Genomic DNA, 20,395 nt, shown 5'->3' with positions numbered 1-20,395 from the left:
ATCTACTAGTAGGTGCCCTATATTACGTATGTCTAATAGGTATAGTAGGCTAAGGTGCAGGCTCGGGTGGTTAGAGTGTCAAGTCTGGCTATAACAAGGCCTAGGCTGTCAGGCTAGTAGTAGTATTAGCCGTAGTCTTATTAATAACCGATATACTTTCTTCGTTATGCTGTTTAGTACCCTATAGCATGACTATAGGTAAGCTAGTATATATATATAGGTATATGGTCGTATCTTAGGTGGCGTCGGTAGGGCCGGACTCTTAGTAATCTTACTCTAGTTAAGCTATATCCGATTTATAGGATAGGAAGTTAGTAGGCTCGAGCGTCGGAATTACCTAGCGCGTAGTTAGTAGCATTAGAGGCCTCTTCTTATTTACCATATCCTGTACCTTGGTAATGGCGACCTTAATTAGCGATAGAGGGGTCGGCGCTATATCCTTATCTATAGGAATGTCAGGGAAGGCGTTAGCTAGCTACTTATATTAGCATGCCTTGATCATGTCAACAGGGACCTACCTAGTTTCACTAACACGTTAGGCATATATAACCATATAGGTGCCCCCTGTCTTATATACTATATTACTATTAGTAGTATAAGGCTAGAATCCTCCTTATAGGTTTAAGGTCTTGTAGTGCTTGGCGAAAAATAGCACCGGTATAATATAGTTATTATTACTATTGGTAGCTTTATATAGGTCGACTATAACAGAGGTACCTATAATGACACTAAATAGTATTACTTTCATTTTGCCCTTGATCTTGACAAAGGCAAATTTAGCCTCTAAATAGGGAATCTTGGTAGTATCATCCTTATCTACGCTACGGAAGGTCTTATAGTTAGCTATAGTTATTTACTCTCCCTATGACTAGCGGCTATTGACGAAGTAGTACACGGCTAGCAGGCGAACTGCCTCGTACTTACTCTTGCTAGTATAGACCGTGTTGATTACGCTTCCGGGGACTTAGGCTATAGCGCCTGTCTCACTATCGTAATACTATTCGACTATAGCGTCCTCCGGAAACTATAGGTATAGAGGGCCAAAAGTGTTATAGGTGATACTACGAGGGGCATTGGCGACTCGAGGGGGTGTACGCTACAGGTTATGCCATAGTATATCCGGATCTTCGCCCTCGAAGGCTGTGACCGTATCCTTACGGCGTACTCGGACCGGGCTACCTGTTGCTAGGTCATTACGGAATTCCTCCTCGGTACCTAGGTTGGCTGTAAAGCCTATACCGCTTTCTAGTACTGTGTCTAGGTTCTTAAGGAGATCTTAGATATCGCTATCTACCGGGGTGTTATTTTCGCTTATAGGGCCGGAGTATACGCCTGGTATAGGTATAGGTATGGCCTGCGCCTGGTTAGACGCCTCTGTGGCTGTCTGCTTCTTCTGCTAATTGATGGGCGTAAACGCGGTGGCTAGGGTGTCGGCTACTTCGGTTGCTATTACTGATTGCGATACGGGTGTATTTTGCTGGCCAACTGGAGGCTTATTTCCGGTGGCTGGGGTCGTTGCTGTGGTTGCTACTACTGCTATAGGGCCCTAGGCGCCTTTGGTAGCCTGTTTGTCGCTTTTTCTGGCCTTGCTTCTAGACTTGGCCATTGTGACTAATGGAACTAAGCTATTGCGCGCGATAGGATAAAGCAAAAGGCAGTAGGAAAATACTCTCTGGGGCCTCCTTTTGATAGAAATGGTGGTACGCATGCTGTAGGAGATGGCTATATAGTTACGTTGATAGAAAAGGCTGGTGTTAAAGAGTTTGAAGGTTAGAAAAGAAGGTAGTTATTAAAGAAATTATAGAAGAATTAAAGAGGTTTGAAAAACTAGAAAATGGTAAGAAATCTAGGGGTTTTTATAGTTTTTAGGCAGGGCTTTTGAAGATAGGATGAAAGAAGGCTTGAGCTGTTAGTGTTTAGCCTTACTGTACCGAATAGGTAGGCTGTTTAGCCCTATTTACTAAATAGTCAGGTTGTTCGGTGGCTAACTAAGCTAGATATGTGGTTTGAAGTAGCCTATATGTAATAAATAGTAGAGTTTGGAATGAAAGTAGTAACAAAGATAATGGTATAAAGAATAGTGATAGGTTTTCTGGTGTTAAAACAGATTTAGGGTAGCCAATTAAAGGTCTACGCTTCTAAGCGTTATTTAGCCTCCTCCTGGCTAGGTATAATGCCCTAGGTCTGGCCAGAAGTCTTCTACTTTAGGGGTCGGCCTCGTTTCTTTCTAGGTGGCGGTTAAATCTGACGGCGATTTATATATTCCTAGATCAATTTGCTAGAAGTAGCCTCTAGTTTACTCTAGGGAAGCCACTAGTTGTCTTTTACGTCAAATCCGAGCTAGCGAACAAGGTATTTAACCCTCGGGCGCTTCTTTCCATATATACGGTGGTCGATAATCTTCTCGATCTGCTAGTATTCCTTACCATTAACCAGAATTGGCTACAGTGGTAGTACGGTTCTTTTAAACGGATCGGGACCTTGTTTAACGTGGTAAAGTTAGGCAACGGATACGACCAGATAGACCTTCTAGGATTTGGGAAAATCTAGCTTGTAAGCTAGTTTTCCTACCCTTCGCTTGATTTTAAATAGTCCTACTCTCTAGGCTAACCATTTCCTATTAGGTTTACTAGGTAAATGGTATCCCTTGTATAGCCATAGCCAAATGGTGTCCCTAACTTCGAATTTGGTAGGTATGTGTCTCTGGTCATACCGTAGTTTGGCTAGTGCTATAGCCCGATCAATCATTTCACTAGCTTCGGCCTGGTATTGCTTACGTAGGATTTCCAAGGCCTTACGCCCGCCAGTTCTAGCGGTTTTCTTACTTAGGATATCTAGTACTAAGTGCGGTTTGAATCTATATACCATCTCATTTAAGGACCTCCTAATACTAGTGACTAGCGTGTTATTAAGGTGATGCTACAAGGCCGGTAGGATTTTAACCTATAAGTGGTTAGAATTGACTATAAAGTTTATTCGCAAGGCGATTTCTATAGTTTAGTTTGTTCGTTCGGATTACCTATTAGTCTATAGATGGTAGGCTATAGAAAACAGTAGCTTAGTTCCTAGTAATAAGAAGATTTCCTTCTATAGGTCGGATATAAATTTAGGGTTACGATCGCTAATGATTTGGGCTAGTATTCCCTAGTTAGTAAACATCCAGGTCCTTAGAAGAACTATCGCCTATTCCTTAGCTGTATATATCCGGCGGCTAGCTATAAGAAGCTTCTTCTTACTAAACTTGTATATTACAGTATAGAGCGTGTCCGTAAGAGTATAGCCTTCGAGTGACTAGAGGGTGCTAGTGGTTAGCGCTGGCGGCAAGTCGGTAATGAAGTCTATAGCTACCGTATAGAATGGTATTAGCTAGGTACGAATAGGCTAGAGTTCCCCTAGCGGTAGGTTGCGATCGGTCGAATTAGCCTAATATACCTTATAATGCCACACGAACTTTGAAACCTTCTAGGCCTTCCTATGGAAATAAATGGCTATAAGCTTGTTTATTATCTTGTTTTCACCGAAATGGTATATATCATCGTGAACCATCTGAAGGACTTGGTTAATGTAGTTTTCTAGCAAGCAAAGTCTTCTAGTGCCGTCAAAGTCTATATAGAAGAGTAGCCCGTTCGAAAGTTTGAACGGTCCTATAGGCAGTTTTGGCCGTTTGTATTTTCTAGCTCTGGTACGGTCATTTCTAACCAAGTCTTTCTCGTTTTCGCGGAGGGCTTAGTAGATAGGTCTATACTTCCGGTCCTTAGGATAGCTAGTAATGATTCTAGCCCTAAATTCGTTACTAAGTACCGGTTCTATAATAGTTATATCCGCTATAAAGGTATCGGTATCCTAGTGATTGCTCTAGATGTCTCTAAGCTCGTCTACTAGGCTATTTTTAACCTTCGGATTATCCTGCTCCTAGGTAGGCAACCTTAATAGCGTATCAGGTATTATATTTAGCGTCCTAGGGATATAGAAGATATTAAGGTTAAATCCTAATAGATAATTAGCTACGTTTGCCAGTTTTAGGTTAGCCTTAGCTAGATCTATCATAATTAGGGACGTATACTTTACTATCCCTTTTGTTAGGGTATAGTTAATAAGGATATTAACCAGGTATCTATTTGACTATACTATCTTCCAAAGTTTCCTAATTACCTAGACAAGTATAGCAATTTCTGCCTCTATAGATCTATAGCGCTTTTCTACGTTAGTGGTTACTCTTAATATAAATAGGATAGGCTATACTTCGCTTAAAGGAATGTCCCTACTAGGGATTTTCTTACTATCCTAGTCGCCCTTAAGCTAGAAAGTGATAACGCCGTAGCCGTCACGGTAGGTATCTAACTTAAGGAATAGTAGTTTTTCTAGGCGGTGGTGATAGAGAAACTCCTAGTTATATAAGTGTTCCTAGAGCAACCTGAAGGATTCGAGTTCTTCCTTGGTTGGGGTGAACTTGATAGTAGAAGTGACCGCTTTCTAGGCCCTTTTGGCTTTCCCGGGCTTAAGCTTTCCTTCTTTCTGTACCGCGGCCATTAGCGCCGTCTTCCGTACCTAAAGTGGCCTTGCTTTCGTATCAAACTATAGAATGCCTTTCCTAAGCTATCTAGCCATTCTAAGGTAATGCTTTAGACTGTTAAGTGTATCTAGGAACTTTAGCTTCTTGAAGGCAGCGATACGGTCGTCGGTTTTGGCGATGCCTTCGCCATTTATGACATACCTAAGGAGCCTTATAGCCGGGTAGCCTGCGAATGATTTAGGCGCCCTAATGTAAATACAAGCCTTGTCAAGGATTTCGTAAACGGTATATAGGTATTCGAGGTGTTCTTCCTTTATTTTGCTAAAGATGATGATGTCGTTAATATATATCCTGATAAAATGGCGGTATTTTAGGAAAAGTCTATCTATATAGCGTTATATAAAGGCTGGTATATTCTTAAAACCTATAAGTATTACGTTTGATTTTTCTAGGCTATGGTAGCTTATAATAACTATACGGTCGCTATACTCCTTAGCTATAGGGAGCTAGTAGAAAAATCCTAATATATCTAAGGCCGTAAAGAATTTGTTACTAACTATAGCGGTTATAATGTCATCCTGGTTAGGTAGGGGATAAATATCTAGGACCGTAATTACATTTAATGGTCGTAGGTTAACTATACTTTAGCTTTTCTTAACCTCTACCCCGGGCTTTTCGGAAACTTTCCTCTATATAATAAAGGCTAGGTATATAATTAGGGTTGGTTTGTCTATAAAGGTAAATCTTCCGGATACCTAGAGTTAGTCGTGATGCTTGTCAAGGGCTTTACGGTCTTCAAGCCCTATTAGGTATAGTCTAACCATACGGACTTGCTTTTGCTATCTGTTAACTAGATTGATTTGTATCTTCTGGTATTCTAGTATCGGTACAATTCCCCTGTCCCGGTAGAGGTCGTATTTATCTAGAAGTTCCTTTACCTTGAATACAAATTCAGGGTTTACGTTAGTAATACTAACGCTATCCTTGCTTTTGATAGCCGGGATATTATTAGGTTTCTCAATGCTATATGATAGGGTATAAAAGCTCGTCGCGTTTGGTAGAAGTTCCTGGTCGCCGTCGGCCTTTTCCTAGTGGTATACGTGCTAGGCTTCTTCTAACCTTCTCTTTAACTCTTGCTCGGTGATTCCGTCCTAAACCTTAGCCTATATATCTTCCCTATCCGTTATACTAATCTATATAGTAGTGTCCTCTCCTAAGTATTCTAATAGATAGCTAACCTTGTCTCCTTTTTGGATGATTATAGGGGTATCAGTGTCATTTCGGACGATTATTACCCTTGGGGTACGCTAGGTGACTATAGCATCCTAGATTCCTTCTTAGCTGGCGGTAAAGTGGAAGTACTTATTCTCCGGGAGGTTATCAGGCAATGGAATGAAGTATATCTTAAGTAACTAGGTAGAGTGTATAGGTATAACGGTATATTAGGTAGCGGTAACTTTCCGAGAGATAGGCTTAGGGTTCTTTTTTATAATGTCCCTATAGACCTTCATATTAGCTAATAATCTAAAGGTATAGATGCCCTTAACAAAGTTAATCTTAACACTATAGGCGGTTATGAAGTTGGTGCCTAGTAGTATCTTTAGAGCAAGTTCGTTAATAATATTGGCTATAATATAGACATGCCCGTCAATAGGCATGTTCCTAGCCTCCCCTGGGATATAGAAGTCAAATTCGACCTGTTCGCTAATCCTAATCTTCGAATTAACTCCCTTGAGGGTATAGGGTTTGCCCTTAATCCATTAGGGATTCTTTACCTATTAGGTAATTTATATCTGGTTAACTAGGTTAGTTAAACTGCCTATGTCGAAACAGATGTCTATAATCTAGTCTCCTAGGTTAGCTCGAACCGGAATACGTAGGTAAGACGTCTTCTTTAGCCGGTAGAAGGGTATTTCTATACTTAGGTTAGCTTCTACCACTTGGCTAGGTTCGAAGGAGAGGAGTACGGTTTCCTGTTATTATGGTTCCTCGGTCAATTCTAACAGTGTAGCTACTCCTTCCGCGAAGTCCTGCTCTACCTAGGGAAGGTTCTCCTTTGGCAGTTTAGGTAGGTATAGTTTCTTTCTATAATCCTAATGTAGGTAGCGATATAACGCTCCTTGGCTTGCGAATAACTGTTTATAAAGCCTATAGACATTGCTATCTTCCTAGATATAGTCTTCCTTAGTGGTGCTAAGGAAGTATACCTCTCTATTACTACTATCTCTATTAGTCTCGGATTTATAGTCACTAATTAGGAGATAGCTAGCGGCTTCAAGCTCCTTATATTCGGCTTCGGCTTTCTCGTCCTCGCTAGATATTACTACGGTGTTATAGTAATAATAGGTGCTATCCTTGTTAACACGCTTCTAGCTATAGCGGCGGAACCATCTGAAGTAGGGATTCCGGTCACTATATCTGCCCTTTTCCTAGGCTCTGGTGCCCTATAGGCAGCCATTTCTGACTTGGTCGTTACATTCCTTTAGTCGAGACTCCTAGTCACGGCTTTAGAATCGCTCCTCTTATAGGAGATACCTATATTTCTATTCCTCCCTTCTCCTATAACGATTGGTCCGGTACCGCTAACCTTAACTACCCTTTTAGGGGTTAGTATATAACTAATTAGCTTATTCCTTATTAGTATTATCGCTATTATTACCATTAGTCCCGTCTAAGGTATTATTAATATTAAATATAGCTACCTTCCTTAACCTCTTTTCGGCTCTAAGTTCCTCTAAAAGGGCTTCCTATTTTTTAGAGGTATAGAGGAGGTACTAGTTAATAGTATCTATCTTATATAGCTTAGGGCAGAGCTTATAGAATAAGGGAGTTATCGCTAACTAGAGTCTAGTTAGGAGCTAGTGGTTCGTCTTATCTCCCTAGACTCGGGTATAGTAGAAGAGGTCTATAGCAAATTTATAGATAGATTTACCTAAGGCTAGGTTATCTTCGATATAGCTATTCTAAATTAGCTATTAACCTACCTAGTTAAACTAGATACTAAATTGTTCCTTAATCCTCTAGAGCTACGTCTCTATACTTAGGTATAGGGTTTCCTTCTTAGTTAGCAATAATTATTACTTATACTATTATAAGGCTAACCTATAGAATAATACCTATAGGTCATTTTATAGGAGAAGCTCCTTAGAAATGTTTCCTCTAACTATATTATAGATACATTCGATCTAGAGATTAGTATTAATATAATAATAGATCTTCTTATAATAGAAGATTAGCTAGCTATTTATAATTTTTTAGTTAGTATCTAGCTAAAGTAGGCTAATATTAGTAATCTTCTAGGCTTAGTCTATTACTAGTTATAGCGCTATATATATCAACTATAGCTAAGGGGAACTAATATCTACCTAATTAATTATAGCATTCTAAAGAAGTCTAACCATTACCCTCTAGAGTAATCTTATAATCGTTTCCTTTATTAGGTCCGATAGTAAGAGGGGTATATATCCCCTTATAAGATTATCCCCTACTAGTATTAGCATTATTATTAGTGATCCTCTTATTAGCTAGACTATTAGCTAAGGGTTTTATAAAGGTCCTTACTAGGGTTCTTCCCTTTCTAGAAGTTCCCTTAGTATATCGGTTATAATTATAATTTAAATAGCCCTAATAGGTCTATTTAGTATCTAGTTACCCTATCCGCTTAGACCTACTAGGTTTAGCTTAGGCCTTAAGGTCTCTAGTAGATCTAGTAGGCCTATAGGTAGAGTTATCCTTCATAAGGTAGTTTCTAGCAGTATAGCAAATTATTAAACTAGGTCTTCGGGACTTAGCATTTTTAGGGTCTCTAAGGGTCCCTTATACTAGCTTTCCTCCTAAACTTATACTTCCGGTATAGTTCTTACTACTAGTAGTAATAGTAAAATAAGAACCTCGTTCGAGAGCTAGAGAAGAAGTCTTATAAAGTACCTAATAAGTCCTTTTAAGGTATAATCGTCAAGAGTCTAGGATTCTAGGTAATCCTTGTCTATTAGGTAGTTATAGAAGTCCTAAGTGTAAGTAGAGTAGTTATTAGCCTCCTCGAGAGATACTACTAGCTTAAGAAATTAAAGGTCCGTTAGAGAGAGCTTCTAAACCTAACGCCGGTAGGCGTTTCTAACGACAAAGCGGTAGGTCTGACGCGCTTACCGTAGTTTAGACTCGTTTATCGGTTCTTAATAATATTAATATTACCATCGTTTTTGACCGTTTAGGCATCTGCTCGGAGCAGAGGGATATAGTCACTTGACTCGGGCAAATGGTCTCCTATGGCGTTCAAACGCGAATAGTAACGAAGATTGCAGATTCGAACCGGTAGTAGGTACCACTTGCTATAGCTCGATGGCTACAAATGACTATAGCTCGGACTAGCTATAAGATACGATACTATAGCGGTATTCGCGCTATAGGCGGCACTCCTGGACCTATTGGTACGGGTCTGTAGAAGTGGTGGTAAGATGCGTTGATTCTTCTAAGTGCTAGAGGCACTTGGGGATGCTGTCTAAATATATGTCTATGACCCTTGGCTTATCATCCCTGTTGGTGGGTCTGTCGGATCTGACCTACTGACAGCTATATGCTGTAACACATGGTAGATGTATCTCCCAGGTAGGTAAGGGAGCAAATCATACCTAATTCGGGAGTACCTTAGGTAAGATGGGTGCAAGTAAGGTACCTCTTTATACGGGGTTGTTCAGATCTTGACAGACGAGAAAGCGACAGAACCGCTACGGTTAAACCGTATTCAATGTAATTATGTAATTCGAACATGCATCTTGGTTAATGCCGGTCTCTTCCAGCCACACCTAAGCTTGGTCTGTTCTGGTCACGCTGGTAATTGAGATGAGCATGATACTAAAGAGTGACACCTTCGATCCACGTTAAACCCCCAAAATCTACCCGCTGAGAAGTGACGAAGAATAAATAAGGAGGTAAGCGCTGACTAGGCCTACTGCCGGCGCTGAGCTGGGGGCGATCTCACATGCCATCAGTGGAGCGGATCCAGTGCCGAATACGCTTGGACAACCCCCAACCCTCAAAAAAGAGTGGGATAATTATGTCCTTGACAATGTGCCTTTGGTCGCTGCCCGTCTCCACGTCCGATCTACTAGGTTCAGTTGATCTATACAGAAGTGCCAGCAATTTCTCGGTTGGAGTGCTGCAGCTGGTATGGGTACTGCGGTTCTAATTCTCCGGCCTCGCTTATATCTTGATTGCTGGTTTGTGTGAGAAAGGTTCTCATGAGTTCCCCCGATCACAGACCAGGACCAGACAGCTCGAGTCTCGCTCAGTTTTAGTGACGGTTAGTTGACCGTTATTCACCGAGTCCATCTTCCATATAGGCACCCAATTTCTTACCGCGATGATTTCAGGACAAGGTCGATGTGACGTTTAGAGGCGGTGTGCTGAACTCAAGCGTAGCATCAGATACATTAATTAATACCGAGGTAATTAGGTGCGGCAGTGTGTCTTCTGCCAGGAAAGGGCAGAATAGGAGCACAAGAAGAAACAAAATGATAAAGAAAGTATAGGAAAAGAAGAGAAAAGAAGAGAAAAGAAAAGAAAAGAAAAGAAAAGAAAAGAAAAGAAAAGAAAACAGTCTATTTATCGCTAACGTCTCCCTTTTGCTGCCGTTTCGGCTCAGGCTTCTCCCGTGAATCCGCGTAGGTATTTTGTGGTTAGCGAAGTACAATATCCTGTGCGTCAATCGTCGTTCCCTCATTTGTATGGAGGACTCCGTAGACTGTAAGTAATATGAAACCTTGATTGATATTTCCGTCTCCGAACGTTTATATTCCATTCCCGACATGCCCCTTTATCGTCCTATCTCACCATAATTATCCTCTAGTGAAGCAGTCTATTAAACGGCCAGATAAGTTTACCACATGGCGAAAAAAGGAAAGAATGAGAGAAAGAAAAGAGGAAAAAAGAACCCTTTCCCGGGGATTCAATGTGTTATATATATATTTTGCTTTGACTATACTTGCCCTTCGTCCCTTCGTCACCCTCCTGTTTCAGAGCGCTCTTTGATGAAACTTGTCCCTGAGCAGCATGGGGAATCCGGCATTACCGGCATGGAAGAACCTGCCGCAGCCCTTCCCAAGTCTATTGTTATCTGACGGCCCGGCCCGTGGTAAGCGGTGGACAGTGACGGACCAATTCAGCGGAGAGGGGGTAACCGTCACGGGATTCCGAGATATATAATTAACAGGAGCCCAGGGGGGGGGGGGGGGGAGGGGAGCGAGCCCCGGGCCCCGGGAGCGTGACACGAAAACGCCGCCCCAGAGCGGCGGTTTCTTCTGGATTTTGCGGGAAGGGGAGGAAAGGAGCAGATTCATGGTCGTGCGGTGGAAAAAAGGGGGGGAGGGTTTACAGCAGCGGGGTGGCCCGGCGCGTGCGAGTAACGTGCAAGTGATTACTCACATCCTGCTCCCAGCTCCAACCACCCTGACGTCGATTAATCAGTGTTCAACTCCAAGGGGGATAGATGCGCTCGGGCAGGGCCCTCTTTGCTTAGTTCCGCCATCTGGGTGATTAATTAATTATCCTGTTCCAGATCCTTTCGGGTTATGACAAATTTGGTGGCAGCCGTGGCTGTCCTTGTCGTCGTTCATGCCGTGACAGATCTCCATCGTCTAATTATGTACCTAGTCATTAACATGCCGCGTCAGGGCAACCCCTGAGCAAGCGAGCCACCATTCTATCGAGGAGACGTTTCCAGCAGCCATGACGCCCTCGAGGGGGAAGGGCCTCTGCGTGAAGAACGCGTGAGCACACGATACTGGCGTTTTAAGACGCTGTAACTGGCATCTCGCAGGTAAGCCAGCGCGTGTTGAGGCACTCCGTACTTCTGCGCCGTTAGAACCGGAACAGGCAGTCAGCTTGATGCGAAACAAGATGACGGTTCAATGTCCCCAGGGTCGCCAATACACACCCACACCCGCACACTGCGGGCAACTGAGATCCTGTATCTTATACATACATGTTCAGTCACTCACGTCACAGTTGCATGCTTTGACTCAACAAGAAGTTGAATAGAGACCCAAGAGTCGCAGTGAGCTAGCATCTGAGCAACCCCGTATATTGTTCGTTCGTAGTACTGAATGCCAGCCAACGGGGAATATAAAACAGATTGCCTATCTTTTTGTGCACATTTGAGTTACTGATCTTGTTTTTTGCCCATTAGATCTGCCCAGCGAAGTTGACTTGTCACGAGTGCCGCCGATTTCGTTGACACTTGCTGTAACATTGACATCACCACTATTGGGCGCTGCTAAGCTTCTGTTCTAATTACGTTGGTGTGTGCTGTCTGTTCATCAGAACATAACAAGGCTCAAGCAACCGCGGAGTTAAAAGGTATTGTCCCCGTGGTTTGTTTATCTGGTGAAATGCGTTGAAGAGAGACAGATCCCCAATCTCTGTTGCGGGAGTCCAGCCATACGTATCTCATGGGACAACGCCCTTTAACTAAAGCCATGTACCACTGTATATCATAGGATTACGCCCGTACGTGCCATACGGAGCCATGAATATTATTAGTGCCTCGTCCAGTCCAGGCACATCACCACTTCTCGACCCCCCTCTTCCGGCCTTGAAAGTAGCCGGCAGATTATATTATTACAATACCTGCAGAATCGCACGCCGGTATCAGCCGTAGCAGTTGGCAGGTTCTCTGCCTTTCTCTTCATCGCCGACCGAGCGGATCCCCTTCTTACGTAGGCTTGTGTATCCTCACGAGCGCCAGGAAGTAGTCCTCGAGCGGGAGCAGGTTCAGCAGGAAGTCGTTGAAGTTCCACGCAATGACGCAGGCGATGGCTCCCGCAACGGCATCCAGGACGTAGTGGTTCGCCGTCGCCACGATCGCGGTCAGGATGATGGCCGGGTAGATCATGCCGATGCAGACGATAGCGAGGCGGCGCCAGCCGAGACGTCCGCGTTTGCGCAGGGGCATCGCGGCGACGGTCAAGCCGACGAGGAAGGAGTAGCCGAAGTGGAGCGAGGGCATCGCAGCTACAGGAACTCTTGGTTAGTTCCTACGCTAGTGGAAGAGGCCGAATTGAAACGCCCGAAAAGGAAAAAAAAGGAAGCAAAAGAAGAAAGCAGAGAAAACACAGAGAAAATGGGAGCGAGGGCGAAGGGGTTGCAGGAGTTGGCACTCACCATACTGGTTGCAGAAGCGGTTGGTGGTCCAGACGCTGCTGTCGCCGTCGGTGCCGTGGACCGTGTCAACGAAGCCGTAGCTCTTGGCCTCGGCGGCGTGCTCGCCCGTGTACGTGGGATCGCTGAGCAGCCGTGGCGGCATGCAGGGCCAGAAGGTGAAGACGATGAAGGCCAGGAGGTTGCACATGGCCATGGTCCGCCTCCGCCGCTCATAGACGGCCGGCCCGAACTGGGGCGCCAGGTCCCGCCAGTTCTCCGAGAGCGTCTTGCCGCCATTCTCCTCCTGCAGCTTGTGCCGTGGTCTTGCCGTCGTGACGTGGTACAGGACGATCAGGTAGAGGATGGTGCCGGGGATGTGGATGAACGAGTACGTCTTGTTGGTCCACCGCATCAGCGTCGACCGTTCGAGGAACCACCGCTGCACCGCGGGCTCGATGAAGATGCCGAGGGCCTGCTCGGCGTGCACGACCTGAAGACCGTGCTCGCGAGCCGTGTTGACCGTGGAATCCTGCAGCGTCAAGGCGGTAAAGGCGCGGCCGAGTTGGTAAACCTGGGAAAGCCGTGGTGAGCTATTGCTACTACCCCTTGACAAATTATGCATGTCTCAAACCGGGACGCAAAAAAAAAATGAAAAAGCGGACGCGACACAAAAGAGGCTGTGGCGGGCGGGACGGAGGGGCTGCATACCCAGTAAATCAGAGCCCAATACCAGACCTCAGCCAGGAACGGGAATCGCTGAAGCACACGGCTGAGGAGGCGGTCTCTGAAGATCTCAGTGTTGGGTGACGTGACGTCCTTCTCCCAGCTCATGAAGCGCAACTTGCGCGTCCGCCATCTCGGTATTGTCTTCCTCGACACGTCCTCTGCAAGCGTGCTGCTCGAGCTGCTGCTGGACCTGCTCAGCGCGGGCGGCAGGAGGGTGCGCTCGTCTGCCCTGGCCCTGCCGGTCTCGATATCCTCGTCCTCGGAATCGGTTGTGTACTTGAGATGCTCCCATGGCTCGGGTCGGTGGGAGAGAGGTGACCGGCCGCGAGCAGCTTTGGACTTGTTGCGGTTGACGATGGTGCCAAGAGCCAGCAGACCGACCACGACCAGCGGTTCCAAGATGGCACCAACCGCCATCTTCGCAATTCTTAGGGGCCGAGTCCGATCGGACGCTGTCGGTCTTTCCGTCAGAGGGTGTCGTCAAAACTTTGCGATGTAGAAAATAAAAAGAGAAAAGAACCGGACAGCGACGACCAGGAAGACGAAAAAGTGAAGAACAGACCCCAAGAGGAGAGAAATGGGGAGGGGAAGGGGGTGCGTGGGCCGAGGGAACCGCAGCACAAAAATACCCTAAATAGGGTCGTCAAGACGGCAAGATTGGCACCTGCACTTGGCAGAAGGCTACAGACAATTTGTCCACCACGCCCGCGCATGGAATGTCAGCACGCGACCATGGCTAGACAGCCAAAAATCTGCGGTACACTTACTAATGTGCGTACTGTACGAAACACCGTATTCAGCAGTGACCGCCCCCTGGCAGGCCACCGATTTTTACCAGCCGCTCTGCAGCAGGGCGTTATTGTTGTTGCACCATAATCTCCTTTGGATCCTACAATCCCCGCGCCGCGGTGTGCCTTGCGTGCCTGTGTTTGTGGTGTTTGGAACACATACCCATGTTTCTCTGGCTCTGTGTGGACGTTGGCCACGCGACCAATTGGTGAAATTCCAAGGAATCCACAGCCACGGACCGAGGCAGATTTGGGGCGGGAAGGGGGGGTGGGGCAAGAATGTCTCCGGAGCCCATGTAATTTGTACTGTGTAACGTTGCGAGCCGTGCGCAACATGAATACCCGGTCTGCGACCGTAAGTACATCGTACATTACGCCGTAGAGTAGAGCACAAATACCTGTCGATCCATTAAAGAACCGAAATTGATTTCTTCTCTCTGCAACCAGGTTTCTTTTTTTTCCAAGGGGCTTCACCGGGTCAGCCAGGAACGATCAATGGCCCAAAGGAGCGGGAGCACCTAGGTACTGGTGTTCATTGGAAGAGAGTGGGGCATGGGGGCCACCCCCCTGCTTACTCACAACTTGCTCCGACGGGAGCCGGGCCACTGGATGTCCGATCCCCCAATTTTCAATGCGTACCCATGATGATGTTTAGCGCCCTCCATCAACATGCGACAAAACAGGGTCGCGTGCCTGGAGCCCCGCCTGCGCACCCAGCAATCTGGAATCCGCCGGATTCACATAGTGCTCGAACACGACTCGTAGCAGCAGAAAGACGTTGTCGTAGACGCGTGTGTGCATTCCATTTGCATTCTGTACGTACACTAGGCCGTTCCAGCCGCTATCATTTCAACAAATATTTTGTATCTTGCCGCCATTCTCCATATATGCGCAAGCCAGTGAAACATACATCAGGAGGGTAACCCTGGGAATTGGTATTACAAAGTCTCCACGCTCGGTATTATGCTTCTCGAATTCCGACCCGAGACATCAAGACTAACAGTCTAGTGTAAAGGACTTCGTTGTTGAATCAACTCCGTAGTGTATAGTATCAGCATCTGTCGGGCTCGGACTAGCCTCATTAGCGCCGTGCCCTATCGATCGGACTACGCAATTGTCCGACAATCCGGATTGATCGTTCGTCGTATCGGAAACCGATTGCGAGCACAGCGGCAAGGGCTGAACTAGTCCCGGAATAACCAAGCAATATCCTTGGCCTTCTTTCCAAGGATGTTACTTTACACAGTCTGCATACTGTACCGATCACTCCGTTAGGAAGGTACACTACTGTGGTAGGGAGCCAAAGTTTCACCCCCTGCCCAGGTACCGACCAGGGCTCTCTCGGAAAAACCTATTGTGCCTCTACCACCAGTTTTTCCTGCCTGCGCCTGCCTGTCAGGCCCCCTGTTGATACCCAGACAGGGGGTCAAACTTACCCATCATACGTAGTAGCCTGTGCAATTCGCACACTAATCCGTGTTATGGAACTGCTAGTCAAAATTTATCTACTCCACGTACAAATAGTTGCTCTGTTTAGTGAACATATGTACCATTACAAGAAGTTGTCTGCTTCTACGGAGCACTCCGTAAGCGGTGCTGGAGGTGGTGCCGAGTAATCCGTATAGGCCTCTGACACTACGTGCCGACAATTACTTGCTTGGATACATGAAAAGCTATTCGTCGGCTCCTGCGCCGCGTTACCCCCAAGGTTTTTCTTCCAATCAATACCTCCTGACCGAACTGCACGAAGTACGCCGCGCCAGTATTTCAAGTTCATTGTTTGCACAAAACCATAATTGATACAATTCGCGCTTCCCGGTTTGCTGGCGCCACAGCAGCATTCACTAGCAACGACTCCGTTGCCCGCTACAGCTTACGGAGGCACTCGCGGTGGCACTTAGCCAACCACATCATTGGCCTGAATCAGATCACTTTGGAACTCTTGTAACCATGATGTTTTGTAGTGCCCTTCTTCGTCTAATCCTACATTTGTCATCCACGACTGGGCTGGGACAGTTTGAATTAGGACATGAAACTCTGTCCGTTTCGTCCCAGAAACTCCTCATCGGGTAGTGATAAACTCGATCCGAGCTTTCACCCGATCCGGAAAAGCTCGATGCGGAGGCAGATCATTTACACGGAAAATGCGCTATGAAAGTCTCGATTGTAAGGCTGGTAGGACAGATAGGTATGTCGCTGTGAGGTCATATAATTATGGATTAATTAATCCGTGCTTGACAGTCCCATCACTGTTTGTTGGAGCGCACTCGTATACATTTTTCCATGTACATACACCTCCATCTTTGTCTCAAAAAAGCTTGCAGCTGCGATGTCAATGCCCTGGCTCAGATCAAACCACAGCCTGCCAAGCGGCCACTGTGCCACGCTCACTACCACCACCACCACCTCACCCTCGCGGAAGGAGGCAGGCGCGCTCCCTGTCCCGAGCCACAAACGAACCACGTCTCTGCAGGCCATAATTAGTTAAGTGATAAGACGAATAGCATTGATACGTGAGGCGCCGGTCTTGGATTTTTCAATTGTTTAGAAGGTCAAAGTATTCGATCAGATGGAGTTTTTACTTTTCGTGCTGGTATTCCGAGCTTGAAGGAGCTGCCAGTGCGAGTTGCTTTGCTCTGGTTAGCGGATGTGGCGTGGGGCGTTAACTAGTGGGGCGGCAGTTAATCCTGTTGCCGTACGCGACTGCATCGCAGTGGGACAACTCACCGTTGCAAGCGCGGTTCGGCGCGTCTCCCTCCCGACGCGCTTGGCCAGCACCAACGAGCCGCACAATGCCACCACCGAAGAAGCGAAGTTACTTGAATGCAAACCTTGACCATAGCAAGCTGCCACAGCCAAAGAAACGGTCTCCTCCTGAAGTCATTTCCCTAATCAGCAGCGACAGCGAACCGGAGGCTGATGATGTGCACGAGAACCTCAACAACGTCGCGGTTGAGGGCGACAACCGTGACGACCCCGACGGTGACGATGTCGGCACATCGCCCAAAGTTCAATCTCACCGTCCGCTGAGCTTGATTGAGCAATTGCAGCTGGATGCTTTTGATGACCTCAAGGCCGACCTCTGCTTCGAATTGGACGGTCTATGTGAGCCGGCCAGTGAAGGCACCGAGCAAGGACTGCGCGACGTGCTGCGACAATGGGCGGGAGAAGACAAAGCATCACGGCATACAAGCCATCTGTATTACCGGCTGGATCACACGTACTGCGATAAACGTTTTCCGCCAGAAGTGTTTGTCGGACGGGATGCTACGGTGACCGCAACCCTGAGTCGAGTCGCAGGCGACCTGGAGTTCGAACTTTTCCTTGCCCTGCTGGACAGGGACGACAGCAGTCCGACCTTGGACTACCTAGCCCGCAGCGTTGTTGACATTCAAAATGGGCATGAGCTAATCTCGTACGTCCCTGTGGACGACAGCAACGTGCTGCAGGCGGGGCCCTCTTTGCTGAAGACCCCCGCCTCTGGTTGTGAGACGGTGAGTTCTTCTAAGGTGTCAGATGCTCGACGTATGTTGGATACTCATTTAGCATCGTTTAGGCAATCTTGATCATTCCTCGAGACAGCCTGGTGGACTTTGTGATGCAATACATCGATAACGTCGCGAACTCCGCCAGCTGCTCCTCCCGAGACCAAAGCCTGCAGGGCGTGGTCAAATACTTCATTTCCCGAATGGCGGACCCAAAAAGCCGCATCCAACTCCTTCCTATATTCAGAGATCTCTGCGTTCGGATTTGGCAGCTGGATGGGTCAAAGGGACTCGCGGTACTTCCCGAGTTTACTATCCAGAACCTCCTCAAAGCACTAGTCCAGGCGGAAGACTGGAGCTTCCTTGAACAGGCTGCTTCCCGGCTCGGGAACCATACTCCCGTGGGTTTCTTCACGTGGATAGCCGACCAATTGGTCTCAGGATCGCTGCCCTTCCCTAAACTAGAACCAAGGTTTGTGTTGTGCCTAGGAACGCAAAGAGGACTTGACTAATTAATGGGCCCAAAGCTTGTTGATCGCTGCCACAGCTTCGACAACCTTGTTTTACAGACTTCACATCGCCTGGCAACTCGTGTCGACAGAGATTCCGCACCCGAATTGCAAACAGCTCGCGCGACAATTGATAATCGACCTTCCGGAAGATCTGAGTTCATGCCAGCCCTGTTCCGCTCTTGGCCTCCTTCTGGTGGATCTTATGTACATAACGCAGCATGATAGCAAGTTTCTGGAATCCAAGTGAGTATCTCTAGCACTGCCATCCCTTTATGTTGTTCTCCCCAGTGCCCGGTATTAACTCCGAGTGAGGCTTGCCCTAATCGTCGAGAAAAACTCGGCGTGGACATCATTTGTGCTTGGCATCCTGGACGGCCTCCGCTCCGGACCCCGGCCGGAGCACGAAATCTCCTCGATTTCGAAAGGTCTTTTTGAACGCCTGGCACGGCTCTGTATCGACTCTCTCGATGTGTCGAAACTCTTTCAAAGGGGACAGCATATATTCAAAGATGGCACGTGTGCGTGCCCTGGTCGGTTAACTCGTCAGCCTGGAGCGGCGGGCGCAGTTGATGCCTTTCAGCTTGCCGTTACTGTCTCTCAGCTACTGGCCGACGGTGCGGAGAGTGTGGTGGCATCCCTGGCTTGCAAGATCGTTGCAGATGTTGCACTAATTCCGCGCCAAGAGTTTCCCTCTCTTTGGCTGCCGTTCCTGGGTCACCTCATCAAAATCCTCGAGGAACGCAAGGCTCCGCTGTCGGCTCCCCGGTACCGCCACCTCTTCGCCGCGATCCTCGAAACATATCTGGCACGTTGTGTCGGCCCCTTGCCGTTTGAGTGGACGCCAAAGCTTAGGCGAACCCATTGCCGATGCACCATCTGCAACCTATTCACCCGCTTTCTCTCGAGCAGCGTCTCTGTTGCCAGCTTTAGCTGGCTCTCCTATGAGGCTGTCGGCCATATCAACGTGACCCTGATTCACTCCGCATGGCATCAGTATCGGTGTCAGTTTCGGGTCGAAGACGGCGTGCTTGTCGTCAGGAAACTGTACGAGGTTGACCCCAACATCCGGAAGTGCTGGACAGAAAACATGGAGAAGGCGACTCTAAATATCGGGAAGTTGGACGGTCCAGCTCTGCGCGAAATTCTGGGCGACGATTATCCCCGAATTCGGAACTTTGATCGGTCTCATCAAATGCCCCAACAAGCTTCGCCAGTTCCTATCGAGAGTCTCGACGATTTGTGTGAGGGGACAGACCAGCTCACGATGTCATCGACTCCCGGTCCGACCACCAGGGGAGCTCCGTCTAGCTTTACACATCAGCCTCAAGCTGCCGAGAGCTGTCCTCAGTCGAACCCATCTGAGCCCCCTCCTTTTGTCCAAAGCCCCTTCATCTCGTATGCTTCGCTGAACCGACCCAACCCAGCGACTGCACCAAGGGATGCGACAAGCATTATGCGTAACCTGAACAATGGCTGCGGCATTAGCCGCAACCCGGGTCCGGCGCTCGACGTTAATTTGACGAGCCCTTTCGACCTCTTCTGCGAAGAGTTGGGCGCTAGCCTTCGCAAACGGGGGGGCCGTATAATGTCCAGGACAAGATTTCGGACCGCTGCGAGACGATGGCTGTTGATGAGTGAGAAGGAAAGGGAACCCTATATCTTGAAGGCCCCGACGTTACGTTCCCCATTGGGCACAAACGTCTACTTGTCGCCACACGCCGCCACATCTCCGTCGCAACCTACAGCCTCTTGGGTTTCATCGAATCCGGTGGTCGGACATTCTGGGGCCAACGTTGGATCCGGAGCAACACAGCCACCCACACCGGCTTCGATCTCGCTGCTGCCAGCCGCCTCTTCTCCTTCATTATCGCGTGTGTTCGGGGCCCCCGCTTCTTCTAGCCGCCTCAACTCGTTGCCATCGGCCCAAGCTCATACCCAAGGCAAGATAGAGACCGTAACGCAAGCGACATCAGGCATGGCTGGGAAGCAGCAGGCTGCATTGGTGATCGACCTCACCGGAGATGGCTGAAGCTCCCAGGCTCGGTTGGGTTCCTGTGTTTGCATATTCCAGATATGTTATGCTGTACTTCACCAAACTCACACGAGGGGAAGGTTTGCTTACCATCTGCGGATACCCTTTTTTTTCCTTTTCAAGTACGGCGTTTAATCCATGTTGTTCGCATGTTACAGGGCAGCCGGCGCGTGAGAGGCGCTGTGGCGGGTGTTGTTGGGGGG

General features: G+C 47.4%; 3 protein-coding genes across 3 annotated transcripts; 1 reads left to right on the top strand and 2 right to left on the bottom strand.

The window, feature by feature from the left end:
* Positions 1-12,221: 12,221 nt before the first annotated feature.
* Positions 12,222-13,792, bottom strand: P884DRAFT_279268 (PAP2 superfamily-domain-containing protein; the record flags this gene model as incomplete). The annotated part of the gene is made up of 3 exons (XM_069443286.1): positions 12,222-12,520; positions 12,671-13,220; positions 13,358-13,792. The coding sequence occupies 3 exons, from the start codon at positions 13,790-13,792 to the stop codon at positions 12,222-12,224; spliced, it is 1,284 nt and encodes a 427-aa protein (XP_069295660.1).
* On the bottom strand, positions 13,736-14,097 carry P884DRAFT_262252 (uncharacterized protein). Its single transcript, XM_069441641.1, has one exon. The coding sequence runs from the start codon at positions 14,086-14,088 to the stop codon at positions 13,843-13,845; it is 246 nt and encodes an 81-aa protein (XP_069295659.1). The 5' UTR covers positions 14,089-14,097; the 3' UTR covers positions 13,736-13,842.
* Positions 14,098-16,955: 2,858 nt separating this feature from the next.
* On the top strand, positions 16,956-20,382 carry P884DRAFT_228035 (uncharacterized protein; the record flags this gene model as incomplete). Its single annotated transcript, XM_069439704.1, has 4 exons — positions 16,956-17,657; positions 17,720-18,120; positions 18,176-18,403; positions 18,473-20,382. The coding sequence occupies 4 exons, from the start codon at positions 16,956-16,958 to the stop codon at positions 20,187-20,189; spliced, it is 3,048 nt and encodes a 1,015-aa protein (XP_069295658.1). The 3' UTR covers positions 20,190-20,382.
* Between the last annotated feature and the right edge of the window lie 13 nt (positions 20,383-20,395).

Source organism: Thermothelomyces heterothallicus, assembly GCF_042370625.1.
Source record: "Thermothelomyces heterothallicus CBS 202.75 unplaced genomic scaffold P884_scaffold_20, whole genome shotgun sequence".
Classification (NCBI taxonomy): Eukaryota; Fungi; Ascomycota; class Sordariomycetes; order Sordariales; family Chaetomiaceae; genus Thermothelomyces; species Thermothelomyces heterothallicus.
Note: the sequence above shows the minus strand (reverse complement) of the source record. Positions and strands in the feature narration are given on the sequence as shown.